General features: G+C 43.7%; 1 protein-coding gene across 4 annotated transcripts in view; it reads left to right on the forward strand.

Annotated features, from left to right (window-relative positions):
• Positions 1 to 21,747, forward strand: part of NLGN4X (neuroligin 4 X-linked) — a 134,645-nt gene that overhangs the window by 72,821 nt on the left and 40,077 nt on the right. For 2 of the 4 annotated variants that reach the window (XM_087829542.1, XM_087829543.1), the window contains exon 5: positions 14,180 to 14,332. The exons of 1 other annotated variant lie outside the window; for it this stretch is intronic. In XM_087829542.1, the coding sequence (XP_087685668.1) occupies positions 14,180 to 14,332 (153 nt within the window). Of the gene's footprint in view, positions 1 to 9,962; positions 10,023 to 14,179; positions 14,333 to 21,747 lie in introns of all 4 variants that reach the window. One more of the 4 variants, XM_087829545.1, reaches the window with a different exon arrangement.

Consider the following 21,747-nt stretch of genomic DNA (forward strand, 5'->3'; position numbering starts at 1 on the left):
AGAACCGCGTGATATAAACGGCCCCCGTGCCTTCGTTCTTTAAACGGAAACGTTTCCCAAAGCACACCTGTGCCCGCGTCAGGGCCGGCAGGTGGCCTCTCACTTTAATTTTATTTTTATATATTTTATATGCACGTGGGAGTGAAAGGGAAAAATGGATAAATTCAGAATTTTGATGAAAGAAGATATTGGAGAGGTGGAGACGGCATTTGGGGATCTGTGCTTTCGGGCTCTGAGCGCATGGGGTGGAAAATAGTTTCTCAACGCCCGCGCCCGTTTGCAATAAACGCGCTCAACCCAAGACGCTTCTGCAGAAAAGGCCACGCATAGAATTTATCCAAATCGCCCCGACAGGCCCTCACCTGCCTGGGTCAAGGGAAGAAAGACCCGCAGGCTTCGTCTGATCAACTGCGGAAACTGAATTTTTGTGCAATTGACTCATCGATCTACAGCCAGGAGGCATTTCTGGTCCGAGTTTTCCTTCATTCTGCATTTCGGTAAAAATAAAAGCATCCTACGTGTCCGGAGCGAAGCGTCTGCAGTCACACGGTCACCGAAGGGACCCCTCTCATGTGATTCAAGACGCTTCGTATGGGCTGTTTCTGAGGAGGACCTGGATCCTTAAATATTTTTACACGATTAAAAAAAAACACAACATATAGGGTATCCGTTAAATATTCAATTTTTGCTTTTTGTAGCTAGTGCTTTTAGAAAGAATATATATATATTTTTTTGAACGCCAAAGCTCAATTTCCAGAGATTGTACGTTGGGATCAGCTTTTACTGACGCGACGCATTGCGAAGGTATTTCCCGCAACACAGTGGCCCCCGGAAAACACGTCGCGGCGTCTTTCCCGGAAACCGGGGGACAGTTGGGCCCAGAACGTTTGAGAAACAGGGACGGACAGGCCGGCCGCCTGACCCTCTAAACCCCCCTTCCCGGGTGTCCGCCTTTCTTGCCGACCTGCGGCGATGCCGGGGAAACGGCGACGACCGGGCCTGGGCAGACTCGAACCCGGCACCTCCCGGGAACCTGAGACGTCGGAGGCTTTGTAAGGATGCAGACTGGGGGGGGGGGGGACAGTGGCTCATAAAAATCCAAATCTGGAAAATCAAAGTGTACGCATTGAAGTGTTAGATGTCTGTGCAGCCAGAAAATATAGGGCGTCCCCCCCCCCAAAAAATGTAGACGCGCTTTGAATGACGATAAAGTCAGTGTTTATTCGCATGCGGTTCGGTTTCAACATTGAAAAGAATCGACAGAAATGAATATATATATTTTTATCAATCCTTGTTTTCCAACGGACGACCGTTCCGGCCCAGGCCCCGCGGATACCCCAAAGCAGTGGCACCCCCAACACCAGGAATCATTTCGTGCAATATCTGTGCGTCTTCAGTGCGTCAGCTGTGGCCGGTTTTGTGCCGTAAACGTTATCTTTTATGTGTCCCCATAAAAAAAAAAGTCGAGTGGACACTTTAGGGTAGATTTTCTCTGTTCAAAGCCTAGCCTGGGCTTCCCCCGTTATTTCAAATCCGTTAAACCTGAAAAGGGGTGAACATTACGTGAGTGCTCGGCTGTTAAAGCGCGTACATTTTTTTAGGGTCCCCCTACGTTCGGGAAATAAGATATGACCCCCTGGTTAAACCTGCGGGCGGATTCGTGGCCACGAATTTAAACGGAGACGTGGGAGCGAGACCAGCTTTCAAGGTTGGCCCGAACACGTGGGTCCTGCGCACGCGGCGGTGCCTATATCTGCTGGAATGGCCATTTTCGGTGTTTTTGAATAAATACCCAGAAGCAGAATTGCTGGGTCGTTCGAGGGGCTGGGTAAAAAAAAAAAAAAGTGAAAAAATTGAGGATTCGTGGGGGGTTACAAAATAGTCCCGAATATTATAATAACTATAGACGGTGCCAGGTGGAGTTATCGAGGAGATCGTTTCATAAATTATATAAATGTCCAATCCCTATGCTGTACGTCTGAAACGAATATAAAATAACATCAATGTCGACGATCATTGAAAGCAATAATAATAATAAAAAAAATCCTGTGCGGCACAGATCTTCAAAGCAAGTCCGTGAACAAGAGAAATAAATGAGAACAGAGTTTTCTCTCCCCATCGTGACAATGGGGCCCCGGCTAGTTACGCACAGAAATGAAAAAACATTCATCATTTGCTCCGTTTCTGCCCCACCGGCCGTGAGATGAATGCGGCCTCTGGTCCCAAACGCTCACGGGGCCGAGAAACTTATTAGGGGTTTCGTCGAAATCCTTCAGCTCCGCAAACAGTCCTTGTGCCAGGTCGCCGCTCACCCTCTGAGCCTGCAGGTTTACCCCCACCCGCCCCGTCCTCACGAGCAATATTGGGTCCTCGCCTCTACCCGCAAGCCCCGGGGCGGGCCCCGAAGGAGCGCGTTTTCTGTCCTTGCCTAAATCCTCCTATCCAAGTCTGTCTCCGATTATGACCTGACCTCCCTCAGGGCGGCCGTGTCATCCTCAGGTTCATCTTCTTGCCAAGCCGGGTCGGGCGTATTTATAAAGCGCCAATGCATGGCCCGGCCAGTGTGGCTCAGTTGGTCGAGCGTCATCCCGGGCACTGAGAGGTCGCCCGTTCGATGCCCGGTCAGGGCACCTGCCTGGGTTTGGGGCTCCATCCCCAGTCGGGGGCGTGCAGGAGGCAGCCGATCAATGCCTCTCTCGTCATCGATGTTTCTATCTCTCTCTCCGTTCCACCCTCTCTAAAAATAAAAATAAAAAACATTAAAAAAAAATAAAGCATCAATGCATGTTTGTAAAAGAAAGGAGCTACGGAGGGGAAATAAGCTCACGCGGGAGGCATGGACAGTGGGGTGTGGGGGTCCCACCTGTCTCACTGCTGGAATAAACCAGAGATATTATCAGACCCTCCCGGTATCGATTGGACTAGAAGATGACGGAGCTGCTCCTCCAGGCTCAGGGACAAACGAATCCATCACTCGAGCATCGGCGACGGTTGAGGGAACATTTATTTCCCCCGCCAGCCGTTAGGCATCCTCCCTATCGAAAGTAATGTTTCTCTTAGACACGCCCTTCTTGTAATTAAGATAACAGCTAAGTCGAACTTGGGATTTCCCCCCTCCAGCGATAGAAAATAAAAAGTGTGAATGGGTAAATACATATTTAATAGGATAGCTCCTATTAAGAGCAATCATTGTAAAGCTTTCTGTGGCCTATAATCTGCTTTTATTCTTGCCTGAATACTGTGACTCCATAATGCTAATCGATGACTCTAATAATTTCCATGTATACAGGGTGGGGAAAAAATAGATTTACAGTTGCTCTTATGGAAAATAATACCGGCAGGGGCCTCAGTTGGTTGGAGCTTCGTCCTGGACACCAAAGGTTGTGGGTTCAAGTCCTGGTCAGGGCACAAACCTAGGTCCCCTGTTCGACCCCCAGTCAGGGTGGGTCTGGGAGGCAACCAATGGATGTTTCTCTCCCCACCCACCCCCTTCCACTTTCTCTAAAATATCAATAAACGTGCCCTCGGGTGAAGGTTAAAAAAATACAAAAATAAATAACAATAGTACAATAATTAATCAATCATAATACAAGAATAAACTATGTTTCAAATACTCGCAACTATTAACCTACTTTTACCACACCTTGTATATATAACTGGCAACAAACTTAATACGTATTGAGAACGGCAGATACAAAATTACCTTTCTGAGTTCTCTACAAAGTATCTCCTGTTCCGTTCATGATGCAAACGGCGGACTTTTGAAAACCAGGCAGATGAAGCACTAACAGGCAACCTCGGAAGAGCAGGTATAAAAAAGTAATGGGCATCCTTCAGGACGTGGGGCATGGAGATATTTTATTTATAAAACCACACTTAAATTTTAATAATGGCACGACTGTACTTTTGTTTGAAGTTACTCAAGTCTTCCCTTTAATATTTAAGACCACTGCCCCACGGAGGTCTGAAGGAGATGCTAATTATTAGAAGCAAAAGAATGTTATTCTGGCATTTTGCAGGGAAGGCGTAGACCTCAGGGGGAAGCAGGTGACCTCAGTCTGAAGTTCGAAATGCCTTTTTGGGGTTCGCCGTGGAGTACATTCCAGAACAATCTAATCCCCCGTTTCCTCGAATACCGATATTTACGTAGTTCATAAGTGCAACTAAATTATCCCCTCAAGCCGGCTGTGTTTTAGGCCCTTTAAATGGTTTTATTTGCCAGGACAAATACTGCAAGAGTCTTGAAAAACAACAAAAGGGTAACAAATTAAATATACATAGAACATTGAAGGAGGTATCTCATTATGTTTCTGGGTCAGGCTGCACTATGCAAAATTAATTTAAAATCGTGCCTTGGCAAATAATTTCTGTAAAAACCTCAGCAGGGGGTTTAGCTTCCGTGGACAAGCTCATCTGAAAATTTGCCTGGAAACGCAGAAGTTCCAGAAATAAACTCTCTTAAAAAAGCAGAGAACGTTGGAACACTTCAGCTTCCCTATTTTGAAAGGTACTATGAAGTTTTATTAAGATAGTAGGTATCGCCCTGGCCAGTGTGGCTCAGTTGGTTGGGGGTGGTCCAATGCACTGGAGGGTCCTGGGTTCAATTCCCAGTCAGGGCACTGGCCCGGGTTGTGGGCTTGATCCCTAGTAGGGGGCTTGTAGGAGGCCCCGGGTGGGCATTAAGCCTTCAACCGAGGTACGTGCCCTTGGCCGGAATCGAACCCGAGACCCTTCAGTCCCCGGGCCCACCCTCTAACCACTGAGCCAAACCGGCCAGGGCGATATTTTTTTTCAACTATAGTTGACATACAATATTATATTAGTTTCAGGCGCATAACATAGTGATTGGACATTTATATACCTTACAAAGCAATCACCCCATAAGTTTAGCACCCATCTGACACCGTACGTACTTATTACAATATTATTGACTATATTCCATGTGCTGTATTTTACATCCCCGTAAATATTCTATAAGTTCCAATAATGTACTTTTTAATAAAGTCACTTCTATGTGGAATCTGAAAAGCCAAGTAAATGAACAAACAAAACAGAAACAAACTCATAGATACATAGATGCATAGAAAATTGTCTCTTTCTGCAGGTTGTTCAAATAATTCAGTGGGGAAAGAAGAGAGTTTTCCATGAATGTGTCTGAATCAACTGGATGTTCAGAGGCAGCGAGATGAAGGTCACCCCTTAGTTCCTACACCAAAATTTACTCAGTATCCATGAAAGATGTAAATATAAAAAGTCAAGTCTTCAACATTTAGAAAGAAAACACATAAGGAGCTATCTTCAGGGTTTTGGGAAGGACTTCTTAGATATGACTTCAGAAGTACATGTTTTATAGAAAAACAATGGACAAGTTAGATCTCGTCAAAATCAAGAATGCATGTCCCTCAGAAGACAGCATTGAGGAAACCAAAAGAGGAGCCAGGGGCTGCGAGAAAAGACTTGTGAGTTATATTTCTGCTCAAACACTTGTATCTAAAAAATATAAGGAGCCCTGGCTGGGTAGCTCAGCTGCTTAGAGCGTTGTCCCAATACGCCTAGGTTACGGGTTCAATCCGAGGTCAGGGCACATAGAAGAATGAACCAATGGGTGCTACCTGGTTTTCCTCAGCGCTTAGAACGTCAGCTGCAGACTGAAGGGCCCCAGGTTCGATTCCGGACAAGGGCACATACCTCAGTTACAGGCTTGATCCCGGGGAGCGTGTGGGATGCAACAAATCTCTCTCTCAAGTCAATAAATTTAAAAAAATATATGAGAAACTCTTATAAGGCAATGATAAGAAACAAAGAATCCAGTTTTAAAAAATGGGCATAGTATTTGAGTAGATAAAGAATATAATACATGAGAAGATGTCCTCCATCTCTAGTCATTAGCTAAATGGTGCAGGATGATGCACCATTTCACAGCCAGTAGGATGGCTATAATGAAAAAGATAACAAATCCTGGCAAAGGGATGGAGAAACTGGAACGCTTATATGCAGCTGGTGGGAATGTGCAACGATATAGCTCATTTAGAAAACAGTCTGCTGGTTTCTTAAAATATTACACAAAAATTAGCCATATACATTGTTGATTCCATTCCCAGGTTTCAGTCTAAGAGAAATGAAAATATACGTCCATTTCAAATAATTGGACACTAATGTTTGTAGCAGCACTATTCATGATAGCCACCGACTGGAAATAATACAAAAGATGCAAAACCAAAAATTAAAAAAATTAAAAGGGACCATCAACAGATGAATGGATGAACAAAAGATGGTCTGTCCATAGAGTATAGTATTAGATAAAGTCTTGCCTGGCTGGTGTGGCTCAGTGATTGAGCTTTGATCTATAGACCAGGAGGTCAGGGTTCGATTCCCGGTCAGGACACATGCCCAGGTTGTGTGTTTGATCCCCAGCAGGGGGTGTGCAGGAGGTAGCCTATTCATGACTCTCCCTCATCATTGGTGTTTCTGTTTCTCTCTCTCTAAAAAATCAATAAAAATGTATTTTTTAAAAATAGAGAGATGAAGTCTTGGTACACACCACAGCAAAGATAGACTTTGAAAACATTCTGCTGAGTGAAAGAAGCCAGACACAGACCACTACACAGTATATGAATTTATTTATACGGAATGCTCAGAAATGACAAATCTGTGAAGAGACAGAAAGTAGATGATTGAGCCCTGGAATTGTGTAGCTTGATGAGTTGGTTTTATGATATGTAAATCATGCCTCTGTAAAGCTCTCAAAAATCACAAAGGGATTTAATAACAATTAGCCTGGATTGCTACTTAGACAGGGGTTCAACGATGTCTTGAAAATTGTAAAGGCATTGCAAATCTTGAGGACATCTTTCTCCATTCTCTGGGGACCTTTCCCTGAGCACTGCCTCTCATCCTGCCTCCAGAAGTATTTCAGATGACTCAGATTTCATGCACTGACCGTGAGGCTGAAGCCCTTGAGAGCTGTGTCTTGGGAAAGATAATTGTTAGGGCTTGGTCAGGCGCGTGGGCTATGGAAGAATTCACAACTAAAAGAAGAGTTGCAGAGAGGAAGTTTATTTAACTTTCCAAGACAGGAAAGGCCAGTGTGTTGCCAGTCATTACAGGGCAGGGAATAAAGGGCAGCTTTTACTTTTAAGCAGAGGCTGTTGCTAAGTGACAAGGAAGGGAGGGGTTTGGGTTGTGTGTTGAAGTTGAGCAGATACCAGGGGCTGCCTTGAAAAGTTACAGTTTATTTCCTTTCCAGGTGACAGTCCCGCAGATGTCCTAGGGAGGTGTCCTATCAGTATTTTCCCCCAGGCCTGTAAAACAAGCTTAGAACCAAAGTTATGAGGAATGTAAAAGAGGCTTTTTGCAGGGGAGGGGGGAAGGGAACTTTCTACTAAGTAGAGGCTCCTTGGTGCGAATTATCCCTGAGTTGTGAAAACAGCAGGGAGGAGGGGGGGATGTAACAATGTAGCCTTGAGAGTTGTAAAAACAGCAGGGAGGAGGGGGGATGCAACAATGTAGCCTTGAGAGTTGTGAAAACAGCAGGGAGGAGGGGATGCAACAATGTAGCCTTGAGAGTAGCTAATCTTGTCTGCAGTTTGAACAGAGGGGCTGTTTGAATCAGAGGAGCCAAGGATCTTGGGGTTTAATTACCGGGTGCTTCTCATAAATTGTGGATGGCCACCGCAAAGAAAGAGACAGGACTTTTCCCCCTCCCTTGCAATAATGGCATTTACTTCACGCTGGACCCTGAGGGTGGACTTTGTTTGATGTGAGCCAGGCCAGTGGTCATGCTTCTGTGCTTCTCGCTGCCGTGTGGAAGAGAAAGGAATTGTATAGAAAGATAGTTTAGAAGGAGACTGGACTATCAGGACGGGATCATGGGGAAGGTAAATCTCTAGTATGGGGTCTGAGTGGAAGACCCTGTTTCTTAATGTCGACTGCTCATTTTCCAGGAGAGAGGGGAAAAAAAACACACAACACTTTTCTTGGTGAGAATCAGGTTTATTCACAAAACACATTCTCTGTCCCCATCCAGGTCTTTTGGCTACACCTTTAATTTCTCTACTATCATTTGTTTTTTAATGAGGTGCCCTATTTCTTTTATTTTTTAAAGATCATTTTTTATAATTTTTAGAGACAGAGGAAGGGAGAGAGAGAGAATCTTTGATAAGAGAGAGAAACATCAATCGGCTGCCTCCTGCCCGCCCCTCATTGTGGATGGAGCCCAAGATGCTGGCATGTGCCCTGACTGGGAATCGAACGGGTGACCTTTCAGTGCAAGGGATGGTGCCCAACAAACTGAGCCACACCAGCCAGGGCAGTGGGTGACCTATTTCTATAGAAACTTGAAAAGAAAATCTTCTGTGAATGAATTTAATTTTTTTTTTTTCCCAGAAGTGAGAAATACTTGTTTTCAAACATAAATGGTTTAATAGTATCATCCATGTAGGCTCTTTCTCTAACAAAAACATCTCTTTTAGGCTTTTTAACACCATTTAGCCATAAACTCAGTCCATGAGATGGCTTTGAAGTAGGTTTTATACAGATAAACCCTGACAAAAACAACCCAAACAACTGTCAAGCAAATGTGATGGAGAGTAATTTTTAATTTTAAGATATTTAAATGCTTCCCTAGCCAGTTTTGCTCAGTGGTTAGAGCATCGGCCTAAGGATTGAAGGGTCCCAGGTTCGATTCCAGCCAAGGGCACGTACCTTGGTTGTAGGCTCGACCCCCAGGGTTGGGGCACATGCAGGCGGCAACCAGTTGATGTGTCTCTCTCACATCGATGTTTCTCTCGCTCTCTCTTTCTCTCCCCACTTCTACTCTCTCTGAAAAGCAATGGAAAAAATATCCTCAGGTGAGAATTAAAAAAAAAGATATTTAAATGCAGTAGAATTCTTGGGCATGAATAGGTTTCAATATCTGATGGAGACAGTTCAAATTATGGGAACTGGGATATGCATGCTGGGCTGTGTCTGTCTGTAAAAGGAAGCCAGGGGACTCAGTGAACCCAGCAATTCAAGTGACAGTAAATGTGTTGGCCTCTTGTATTTGCAAAATATAAAAAACCAAAGGGGTGCCCTGTGTCCCAGATGCAGAGTAGTAGGGTCGTTGGTGTGGTTAAGGCTCATTCCCCACATTTTGTCTACATGGAAATTCCTGTGTGGCTTCCGTTTGAGGTGATCAAGGTAGGTGGCTTCAGTTATTTATTTTACAAATTCAAATCGTAATTAAGTAATAACTTCGTAAGTGTTGCAAACAGAGAAAACATCATTCACAGTGTTTCATTTAAGAAATATTTATCGAAAGTCTTAGTGTTTTTTAACGGTAAAGTACAATATGTATTAGTTCTTTGATCATGATTTAAATCGACCACTGGCATTTCTGATTTTTACCAGAAATGGTGTGTTTTTAAATTCTTACCCATGAAACTAATGCCAATGGTAAGATGTTTCAATTAAAATGTTTCATGTTTACTGTTTAAATGTGTTCTTCGTACATTATGGAATTTTGTAACCCAAATGTATCACTGACATTTCAACAATGTATCTAGATTATAAAATGTTAAAATCAGAGGAACATTCACTATTTTACATGCCTTTCATTTAAGAGTGTGGGAAATGTCTTTTTTAATAATTTAATTTTCTTTTTTTCCTTAAACTCACATTAGCTTTTTTTTCCTCTTTTTTTTGCATTAGTCTCATTTTAACCCCCAAACTGCATTTCCACAGGGTATCTAATATCTTTTTCGCAAATAACGTATTGAATTTCTCTTTCTTGACATCTTTTATGTTTCTATGCATTTTGCATCACCCGCTTTCATTTTTTTTGAAATCCAACTACAACAGATTTTAACTTTTTTGTTTTTCTTTTACTGGGTGGTGTGTCTCTCTCTGTCCTGAATTTTTTACAAACCTGCTGTTTTTGAATTATTTTTTCCCTTTATTTTTCTTTCTCAATATGACCCCAGGAGCCAACACAAAGAAAAGCGCAGATGATATAACCAGTAATGAGCGTGGTGACGACGAAGGTATTTTTTGTGGTTTTGTTTTTTTTTTCAAAGCTCGATCTTGATGCATGATTTTATATCTCTCTCTCTTTTTTTCTTTTTCTCTTTTTTTTTTTTTTCCATTTCAATCTCTTTTTTCTCTCTTTACCTGAAATGAGTACACTTTGGTGCTGGGCAGAATTCTTTATTTTCTTCTTGCTTGGAAGCCACTGTCATTTTTTAATCCCAATGACTGTGTAATGACTGCCCGTCCATTATCTGTAAGAAGACATATAAGCATCGTTTCTACATACGAGGTGAAAAACAGAATTCAGTTCCACTTTTTTTTTTTTTTTTTAATTCTTATTTTTACATTTTCTTTTTTTGGCTTGGTCACAAGAAGAGAACGTGAAATTTTAAATTATGCATGTATTCTATCTTTTCTTGCCTCCAAATGTTATTTTGTGAGTTCATGTCGTATTTTGGATCTTGGGTCTTAATTCCATCTGTGAACTGCAAAACTCGGCCAAATAGCTCCATAGAACCTTTTTTTGGGGGGAAGGGGGCTGCTCTTTAAAGTGTTTGCTTATTTGTTTTTCAAACACAGTGATTCCAAACTACATTTCTGAGAATCTCCTCTGGTTCACAGTGAAGTACATAAAAAGTGTATTAACAAGATGTTTCCTTAGGGATGCCTTTCGTATCTTTAAAGAAAACCCCCCCAAAAAAGAGGGAACAGTCAGGAATTGAAAAAGCCCAAAAAGCTAGTTCTATGCATCTTTCTTTTTATACCACGGGTGTTTTATAAATGTCCCCCCCCCCACCCCCCAAAATATGTTTCTTTACTGTGGAAAGTTTCTTCTTGAAGAATCCAAAGTTTCTTGATAAATTATCCAACTGAAATAAATTGATTTTTTTTAAATATATTTTTTTAATTGATTTTAGAAAGAGAGAGGAAGGGAGAGGGAGAGAAAAATAGAAACCTCAATGATGAGAATCATTGATCGGCTGCCTCCTGCACGCCCCCTACTGGGGATCGAACCCACAACCCCGGCATGTGCCCTGACCGGGAATTGAACTGTGACCTCCTGGTTCATGGGTCGATGCTCAACCACCGAGCCACACTGGCCGGGCTAAATTATTTTTTAAAAGATGGAAGATACATGAAAGTGGCCACCAATACATTGTATCCTGTGCCTTCAGCGGGATAAATAATATAAAACAAAAGAAACATAGAGCCTAAAATTGGTTACTGTGAACAGTTTCTAGGGTAGAGATAAGCATGTTTTTCCAGTCTGAGTAGGAAAATGCATGGACGTGCTCCGATTTACCATAAAAGGCTGAAGGCCCACCAGGAAACTTTGATTGTCTAGCAGAAAGGCAATTTAAATGATTGTTATTTTACCTGCATTCATGGGCTGCCCTGATCTCCAATAGCTCTATAAGAGATCACTTCTGTTGGTATAAAATATCCCATCCCGCACCTGATTCCACAGCCAGCCTGTGCTTTCACAAGAACCCCAGATGCCTGAAGTTTTATAACTATTCAAAAATACAGCGTTTTCCCCCAAAATGTATACACACTTTAGCAGCAGATCACTCACTTAATTTTCAGTCCTTTTCAGGTTTAATGGATTTGAAATAATGGGTGAAGCCAGACTAAGCTTTGAATAAAGGACATTTATCCTAAAGTGCCCACTAGACTTTTTTTTATGAGGATACATAAAAGATAAAGTATACGGGCAACTGTTGACGCATTGAGGGAATACAAATAGTGCATGAAATGATTCCTGATGTTGGCGATTCCATTGCTTTGTGGAATCAGCAAGGCCTGGACCAGAACGGTCGTCAGTTTGCAAACAGGCACTGACCAAAATAATTATTCATTTCTGTAGATTCTTTTAAATTTTGAAAATGAACTGTGTGTTCATAAACCGTGACTTTATAATCATTCAAAGTGTGTATACATTTCAGTATATTTTTTAAAAAACCTCTGAGTTTTCTCACAGTCTTGGGCTATAACTCGTGTCTTGCTGTGCTCCCTATTTTTACTGTGTTTCTTATTGGTTATTAAGATCTGGCTCTCCATTATCATAATGCAACTTAATTACCGTTAAAGTGGCCCCTCGTTTTCATTGATCATCGCTAACCTCTGAATTTTTTTTAATCTTTGCATGAACACGGCATCTGGTTACTACTCCCTCGAGTTCTGCGTGTCTCGGGAGGTGAGAGAGGTTAACCGCCTGAAAGCAGCCCATCAAAATCTCAACTTTTTCCCCTTCCAAAGTGGAGTAGCCAGCAGCCCGTAGAGATAAAATAAGTCAGGACCAAACAGCAAACCGGGGCCCAGGTAGAGCCTCGGACCACGCCCAACGCCATGCCTTATAGAAACAGAGGTTTGTTCCTAAATTCCACGGACTACGATCCATAAATCAAGAACAAAGGGTTTTTACTCTCTGTTTGAATTTTATGTGAGAAAACAAGAGACGTCCGTCAGCTGTGGGTTAACTATCTGGGGACACCTGGGCATCTTGGCACTGTTTTGTGTACCTGACTGTGACCAGTGCGTTTCTGGAGCCTTCCTGACTCTATGATGGCAACTCGTGAGCTCGTTTTGAGACGGTCGTTAGAATTCACTTTATGTGTAGCCCGTTTCCTTGAAATTCCTTTCTGATATTAAAAAGGTGTCTCGATGAATTAAGACAAGATAAAAAAGGGGAAATTGAATGTACCTAGGTACCATTTGATTTTCTTTTGATATCAGATATGTTATTTACACAGACACGTGCATATATATGTGTGGATATATATAAATATATATATATATATATATGCAGAATAATTACAATTGAGGTCAGACTTCTTAAAATAGAAATGTAAGTCGAAGGGGTGATTAACACAACATTTTAGGTGCCAATCCGTTTTCAAAAAAACAGGCTGTACAAATGGACAAATAAATGGTCCCTAAATTCCTATCGTTACAGACCACTGCCAAATATTGTCTTCACATAACTGTTTCATAAAACAGCAAATTAGTTATTAAGTAATTCTCGCTGGTGGCAAATCACAATGGGAGCTTATATTCCCTGTGAAAATACACGGTGTCCCTTCCCAAAAAATGTTTACGCACTGTGACAGCTGAGAGCTCAATTTTGAAAATGAAGTGTATCTTAATAAACACGGCTTTTGTCATTCGTCAAAGGGTGTGTGTACATTTGGGGGGGGGACACCCTATATACAGCATTTTAATAATTTTATCTTGAGGCTGGAATCTTGTGTCATTTTTGTTATATCTCTTTTATTTTTGTCACTTGACTATGTTGGGATCTCACAGCCAGTCCCCTAGAGCAAAAGCATTTGCCTGGACATCATTTCCCGTTCAGTTTTCTTTTTGCTTCTGCACATTTTCTGTCCTGTGGATCTTTTTTAAGCCTTTGTTTCGTTTTTGTCGTGATCCTGTATGGAGACTTTGTGGATTCACTGCCATCCTTGTGTTCTCACCATGAAGCCCCCCTTTGACTGAAGAGCAAAAATCATAACTTTCATGTTGATCTCACACTTACTAAGATGGTAAAGTTATATTTTGGGATGGATGCCACGAGCCGCTTCAATTTAAGCCGGGTTTTAGGGTTTGAGCATTATTGAAGAAATAACATATTTCGTCTAAATCCTTAATTTCCCCCCCCCAAGGATATGTTTACTGATCTTAGAGAAAAGACGAGAGAGAGAGAGACAGACAGAGAGAGACAAAGAGAGAGAGAGAAACATCGGTAGGTTGACTCGTGTACACACTTTAGGATCGAACCCACAACCCGGGCATGTGCCCTGACCGGGAATCGAACCCGCAACCTTTTGGTGCATCAGATGATGCTCCAACCCACTGAGCCACCGAGCCACCCAGCCAGGGCGAAATCCTTAATTTTTTAGTGTCTTAGATATATATATATATAGAAACATGCTTAGGCATACATATTCAGATGTCAGTATGCTCCTCAGAATATCATCTCTGCGAGTACAAAATGCAATGCTAGCGATCATTTCCCTCGGCCGTCTTATCACGACAGATGCCATTAAACGATACACCCGTGACTGACTCCAGTCAGAGCTAGGAACCGTAACCAGTGCCCATTGGTCTCTACGTAGCATCAGGTCATCAGTGTGGCTCCTCACTGCATGTCCTCGATTCCCTTTCTCTCCAGACATCCACGACCAGAGCAGCAAGAAGCCGGTGATGGTGTATATCCACGGCGGGTCCTACATGGAGGGGACCGGCAACATCATCGACGGGAGCATCCTGGCCAGCTACGGCAACGTCATCGTCATCACAATCAACTACCGGCTGGGGATTTTAGGTGAGTGGTTGCGTCCCGTGGATGCCTGCGCCGGAAGTGATGAGCAAATTGTGCTTTTAGTGTTGTGGGGACGAAGCGATTGCAACTTTGTTACCCTCATTGCTAGGAATTGCAACTTTGTTACCCTCATTGCTAGGAATTGCAGCTTTGTTACCCTCATTGCTAGGAAATCCTTTGAGTGCTCACTGAATGGATAAGATGTTTCTTCCTTTAAATGCTTCCAACGGGGATGAACCGATTGCAACTTTGTTACCCTCATTGCTAGGAAATCCTTTGAGTGCTCACTGAATGGATAAGATGTTTCTTCCTTTGAATGCTTCCATGGAATGATACAATGTATATGGTAACACATTCAATAATGAGTGATACTGTGGCAACAGGTGATACAGTCAGATATTAGCTTTCTTTTGTGGTTGCTTAGGTTTAGGTGTTGTTCATGGTGTGTTGGAAAAATCTATCACCTGATCTTTTAGGGGATTATCTGCGTTTGGGCCTCCAAGACCTACTGTGTGATTCCGTAGCTGCTGCTCTTGCAAGTAACGGGATGTAACTCTTATTTGGATTTTGTGACATTTTACGATTAACAATGGTTGGACATTGGTTAAGTACATGGAAATTCCAGGCTGGCATTCATTATTTTGGTGTTTTGTTTTTCTCAAATTGGCTGTTGGGAAAAAAAATAAAAATAGATAGATAGATAGATAGATAGATAGATAGATAGATAGATAGATAGATAGATGATAGATAGATAGATGATAGATAGATAGATACAGGGTGTCCCCCCCAAATGTATACACACTTTAACAGCTGACAGCTCAGTTTTTGAAAATGAAATTTTGTTTTTAATAGTCACGGCCTTTATAATGGTTTAAAATGTATGCATACATTTTGGGAGGACATCCTATATTTGGGGGTTGTATTTTGAGGTTTATCTTCTGTGGTTTTGCCTGCTGCGTTGCACAGCTTGTGAATAAAATATTCCTTCGTCTGTGTTACAGTGTTCATTTTCATGGCCAGAACTATTTGGGGCGATGCAGCTAATTGAATTTTTAACAATGTGGTGACGAGAGTGAGATCTGTATGTCGCAGTGTGGTTACGGTAATATATTCAAAGCGAAATAAGATGCATTATTGGATCTATGTTAAATGAGAAATATGGCTGAACATGTTTCCACCAAAAAGGCAAATATTACCAAGAACATTTTATTTTCAGCTTGATATTTTCATTTCATTTTGAGCTCCCCCCCCCGCCTTCACCTATGAAAACATTCACTTAGAAAAGACACCAGAAGGGGGTGAGTTGTGGAAATGAATTTCTAACCTAGAAACGCAAATCACCCGCAGATGTTTGTGGTGCTTTTCGAGACATTGATAAAATACCCGAAATTCCCTGTTGGTTTTTCAGGAAAACAAAGTCTTAGATTGGAGAGTCTTCTATTTTGTGATTTTATTGTTTTTCCTCCATGGGCATTATTTCATTTAATTGCAGATTGCATTGAACATATTCACTTTAAATAACTTTAGGTTTAGAGTTGTAAAGACAGTAAGGACAATTTCCTATTTACTTTATATTTTTCATGAGTCGTATGAGCCAGATCTTTGCAGAATAATTGTACTTAATTTCCTGTAGCCATGAGTATTTTTTATTTTTTGGTGGCTTCTGGATACTGGCTCTGGCCACGCGTCTTTGAAATACGAGGTTGAGTTTCTTGATTTTCCACAAACGGTCCATTCTGACAAAGAGGCGGGGAGATAGGAGCCAGCCTCTCAGGGCCCCTGCAATGAGCCCTTTCAAAGGGGGCCCTGTGCTAACCATCCTGAGGGGGGGGCGGTTTGCAGAGCTGTTTTCTGGATAAAAGAAGTGAGCACTGAACAGCTTCCAGCTTTGGTGAAGCAACAAAACACCCTTCTGTGTGCACGACCGGTGCATGTTCCTTAAAAGGTTACATTTCAAAAGAAATTGATTCCCGCTCCCCTCCGCCCCCCGTAACACCAAACCTGTATTAAATGGCTCTCCATCCTTATTTCTTATCCATTCGGCTCCTTTGTGAATTAAATGCTTATCTTGAAAAGTACGGTAGGAGCCCTGTCTGGTGTGGCTCAGTGGTTAGAGCGCCGGCCTGCACACCGAGGGGTCTCGGGGGGGCTTTGATTCCAGTCCAGGGCACGTGCCTGGGTTGTGGGTCTGATCCTAGGCCACTGTCGGGGTGCATGGGTGCACGCGTGAGTCTCAGTCTCTCTGAAAAGCAATGGATTTTAAAATTGGAAAATTTAAAATTGCAGGAGCTTTGCAGGCCTTGGTTATTTGTTTTAAGAAAAAGGGGCGATAAAAAGCTTGCTTTCAGAACCTGTCTCATTCAGGAAAAAAAAAAAAATGTTAACTTTGCCTTTTGCTATGAGGAATTTTAAAAATAATCCGGCTGCCCGGCAGGGCGTAGCTGAGCTGTTGAGCGTCGACCTGGGATCCAGGCGATCAGGGTTCGATTCCCGGTCAGGGCACACGCCCGGGTTGTGGGCTCGATCAATGACTCTCTCATCATTGATGTTTCTCTCTCTCTCTTCCTCTCCTTTCTTCTCTCTGAAATCAATATATATTAAAAAATAATAATAAAAAATAAATAAAAAATAATCCTGCTGAGATGGGAGAGGCCGAGGCATAAAAGAAGCAGTTTAGCATCTCTGTGCCCATCTGTTTCCATTCTGCAAAAGAGCCCCCGTGGGTGGAGCCTCAGAGATTACAGACCCCCTTGTATGTGCTGGAGCAAAATGGGCCGGCTCCTCCGGTCAGAGACCCCAGGAGAGGTAACAAAATGTGACTCAGTTTATCGTTATCTCGGATCTTGCAATTGCCCTTTGGCGCCTGGAAAGCCGCTGGCCATCGCTTACGACCTGCTTTCTGCCAATATCACCCTTATGGGTCTCAAAATTATTCTTATACCACCGGCAGGCGGATATTTAAGTAACAATGAAATAAAAACGGTGCATGATACTGGTGGTCATTCCAGTTAGCGCTTCGGGCACCCATCGATAGCAAAACGCTGGACATGTGGTTGGAGTTTTTTCTTCAAAAGTCATGTGCATCAAATGCCGTTTTCCTGCTTAAGGAAGGGAAAGATGTTGTTAGAGGTTAGTATTTTTTTAAAAAAAATGTGTTTATTGATTTTTAGAGAGAGAGGAAGGGAAGAGAAACATCAATGATGAGAGTCATTGATCGGCTGCCTCCTGCACGCCCCCGACTGGGGATCGAGCCCGCAACCTGGGCCTGTGCCCCGACCCGGAATCGGACAGGCGACCTCTAGGTTCACAGGTCGACGCTCAGCCACGGAGCCACGCCGGCCGGGCAAAACGGGTATTTTTTTTAACAGAGTAACTGCTGTGGGCCTACCCCAAAGAGATGGTGAAAACATGAATTACGGTAAAAATGGGTGGTAGCTTGGAGAGAATAAAGGTTTTAACATGAAACAGAAATAAATTAGTGTCTTCTTTTCCGTGTCTGTGGCGTGGCTTTGAGAAAACAGGCTGATTTTTTTGAATCTCTGGGGCAGGTGGTGGCTTTCTGTCCCTTGTAAGGCGACAGAAATTATCTATTGTCTATCTAATATAAAGGCCCGGTGCTTTTATAGCTGGGAAATTTCATAGGTATTGAGTGGCAGCCAGTACTCCCAGGCACCTTATAATTTCTCTTGTTATGAGTTAATATCACTGGACATCCTGTTCGCGTCACTGTTGACTCAGACACGCGGTTGCCACGGGACACAGAGGTAACGGCTACTCTGCGTGAAATGCCCTCACCGAAAACGAACCCCCTTGATTTAAAAAATAATTCCGATGACTCTCGTCGCGTGAAGCACATGAGACGATCTTCCCATCTGCTGCCTGAAATATGAGTGTTTTCTCTCATCAGAGCTGGGCCCACTCTCGTTAGCCACCGACCACGTAATTTATCGGCCAGTCCGGGAGACGTGGGCTGTTTCAACCTGTTATTAATCCCCTGGGCTTGTCCCGGGCAAGCTGGGCTGTGTCATCGTAGCTATAAAGTGATTATTTATACCCAGAGGAGGTGTAAGGATGGAAGTGGTGTCTCACTTATTTGCAAACAAGATGCCCTTTTATTTTTATTTTTAAATATGTTTTTATTAATTTCAGAGAGACAGAGAAACATCAATGATGAGAGTCATTGATCGGCTGCCTCCTGCACGCCCCCGACTGGGCATTGAACCCCAACCCGGGCCTGTGCCCCAACCGGGAATCGAACCCTGACCTCCTGGATCCCAGGCCGACGCTCTACCACTGAGCCACCCCGGCTGGGCCTAGATGCTCTTTTATAAGCACATTTCTTATTAATTCTGCCACAGGCATGTGTCATGAGGAAGGCATGTCCGTTCAGAACTGGAGTTTCGTATGAAATCTGCCTCTTTTTGAGTGTGTGTTGTAAACATCTTTAATGTAAAAGTAAAATCTCTCTGGTGCTTACTGATGGGAACGTGTAGAATCTGTCGACTTGTGGCTCTTCCCTCTCTTGCTCGTGGACTGTCTCCAGCCGGCATGCCGTTCGCAGCATCCACCGGCTGGGTTTATATCCGCGCAAACATTTATTGTCGTTCAGCTCACGTGGGATTCCCTCTTTGCTTCATCGATGACTTCATACCTCAGGCATCTTTTAAAGCTATTTTTGCTCCCAAATGCTGCTATTTTTTGCTATAGCACCAGTTCTCCAGGGACCCACGGCGTGGACCGGCCGGTGTGGCTCAGCGGTTGAGCATCTAGGAGATCGCGGTTCGATTCCCGGTCAGGGCGCCGGCCGGGGTTGCGGGCTGGACCCCCAATAGGGGGCGTGCAGGAGGCAGCCGATCGATGTATTTTTCTGACATTGGTGTTTCTATCTCTGTCTTCTCCTTTCCTCTCTCTCAAAAATAATGAAAAATACATATATATATTTTTTTAATCTTTACCCGGGATCGAGCCTGCAACCTAGGTACGTGCCCGTGATCGGGAATCGAACCCGAGACCCTCTAGTGTGCGGGCCTGTGCTCGAACCACCGAGCGATACCTGTCAGGATTTTAAAAAAATTTTATTGATGGATTTTAGAGAGAGAAGGGGAGGGAAAGAAACATGGATTTGTTGGTCCACTTGTGGCTCCATCATTGGTTGATTCCTCTATGTGCCCCGAGCTGGGATCTCACCTGCACTCTCGGGGTGTGGGGACGGTGCTCCGACCACTGAGCTGCCCAGCCAGGGCTCCGTACCCCCAAAATCCACACCCCCCTGTGTGTAGCTTTTTATTTTTATTTTTATTTTTCACGTGGCTCACCCTCAGTTCCCGTCACCCAGCTCTAAGCTCCTTGACACACGGCCCTTATTTTCTGAGCCTTTGCCAGACAGTCAGATGCCTTCCGGATGTTTCCCTGGTGGAGTGTTTTAGGCCCCAAATTGCAAATTGAAAGCACGTTCACCAGGGAAATGATATATTCACTTAAATATTATTATTATTATTATTATTATTAATATTAATATTGCAGTGTGCGTGAATTCCTGGTTGTCAGGACCCACGAATGTCTGACGTCACGTAAAACACGTTGCTCCCTCTTCCGACACCCGGCAGCCACTCGCTTTTCTCAGACGCCGGAGGTTCTGTTTCCCTCGAAACGCCTCCTTCTGACGATGTCACCCGCCCGGGGTTCAACCCAGACGACAGGCCTCGGCTGAGCCTGGACGGAGACCCGTTTATGTTTGCAGCTTCCCTTTTTGATTGCAAATGGAAACCTCGGGTCTAAAAAAAAAAATATTTCACCACCTGTACGTGGTCGTATTTTATTAGATTCTGAGAGTTATGGAAACGAACCGAAACGGGGCACCTGCAGGATGCACGTGATTTTTGGTGTTGATGCAGCTTTTTCCTTGGGGATTTTAAACAATTATGACAGCAAAATAATAATTGAGATTTTTATTTTTTTTAATTTTTATTTTTTTGGCCAAGTGCCATCCTAAATGTTTATAAATATCTGGGAAGTTTCTTGAATGATCCTGAAATCTCCATGTAGCGGTTTCCTAGAGTTGCTATAACAAAGGGCCACAAATATGTGGTTTAAAACAATGAAAATCCACACCCCCCAAGCCCCCGAGACCCGATGTCTGAGCTCAAGGTGTCACAGGGCCACCTTCCCTCTGGAGGCTCCCGGGTGATATTGGACACGGGGGTTACGGTGGGTGGGCCCTCACTCCTGCTGGGTGCTGCTTCTTACAATATCCCGAGAAAAACAAGTTCCCGAGATCGTAGCCCCGGGAAGCCAGGCGTGAGCCATGAGCCCAGGTCACCAAGAGGAACCAAGAGCGAGAGCCTCTTTGTTTAGGGGGTTACGTACCCCGATTCCACCCGGTCCCAGCGGCCACGCAGCCAAGTGGACTAGTAACAACAGTATTTTTCTCTCGGGCTTCTTATGAGCAGGATATAGATTTAACGGGACATCGTTTATTTACCATCCGCGGGATCCTAATCTGTGTGTTCCTGTGGTTCTGCCTCACGTACGTTTCTATTTGCATAAACCCTGGTTTACTCACTTTAACAATATTCTCACCTAATTAGGTCTCCAGTGTCAATGCATTTAAAACGTTTCTAATGAATTATTTTTTTTAAAAGTTGACGTTCCAACTACGGTTGACATCGGGTATTATTTTGTATTAATTTTAGGCCTACGGCATGGTTTTTAGACAAGGGGGCAGATAGAGTTGTGGTTTTTTTGTTTTTTTAAATATATCTTTATTGGTTTCAGAGAGAGGAAAGGAGAGGGAGAGAGAGAGAGAGAAACATCCATGATGAGAGAGTCATGGATCGAGCCCGCAACCCGGGCATGTGCCCTGACCGGGAATCGAACCCCGATCGCCTGGATCCTAGGTCGATGGTTAACCGCTGAGCCACGCCCGGCCGGGAGACAGTTTTTATTTTTAAAACCAGACGGGATTCTGTCGACTGTCTGTCAGGGCAGGTGCACACGATTCCAGCCCCCGGACGTTGGACCCAAACCCTTGAAAACCCCTGACTGCCTGGGACACGGCTTCCAACAGATGCTCCTCTGTGATGTCCCCGAGCTGCGGGAGTCCCGCTGTGCCCTGCGACGCAGCTCTCTCTCCCTCGGACGTCTTTCTGTACTTCGGTGACACGCGAGGGAGGAAAAGTACTGAAATCCAACTCGGTCAGCGGCCGAGAAGCGAAGGTGGGAGGGACGTTGAAACACAGGCGTCAGAATCGGACTCTCAGCTTGAACCACGGGTACAGGCGTCGAGATCCCGCGTGGCCTCTGGACATCGGATGAGCTGTATTGATTTCCTTTGATCTTGTCTTTGCATCGACCGAGGGGCTGTGCGGGATGACTAAGACGGATCTCGCTTTCGAGGAATCTTTCCGGACGGATGCCTG

This window comes from Miniopterus natalensis, chromosome X (assembly GCF_054644295.1).
Source record: "Miniopterus natalensis isolate mMinNat1 chromosome X, mMinNat1.hap1, whole genome shotgun sequence".
In the NCBI taxonomy this organism is placed as follows: Eukaryota; Metazoa; Chordata; class Mammalia; order Chiroptera; family Miniopteridae; genus Miniopterus; species Miniopterus natalensis.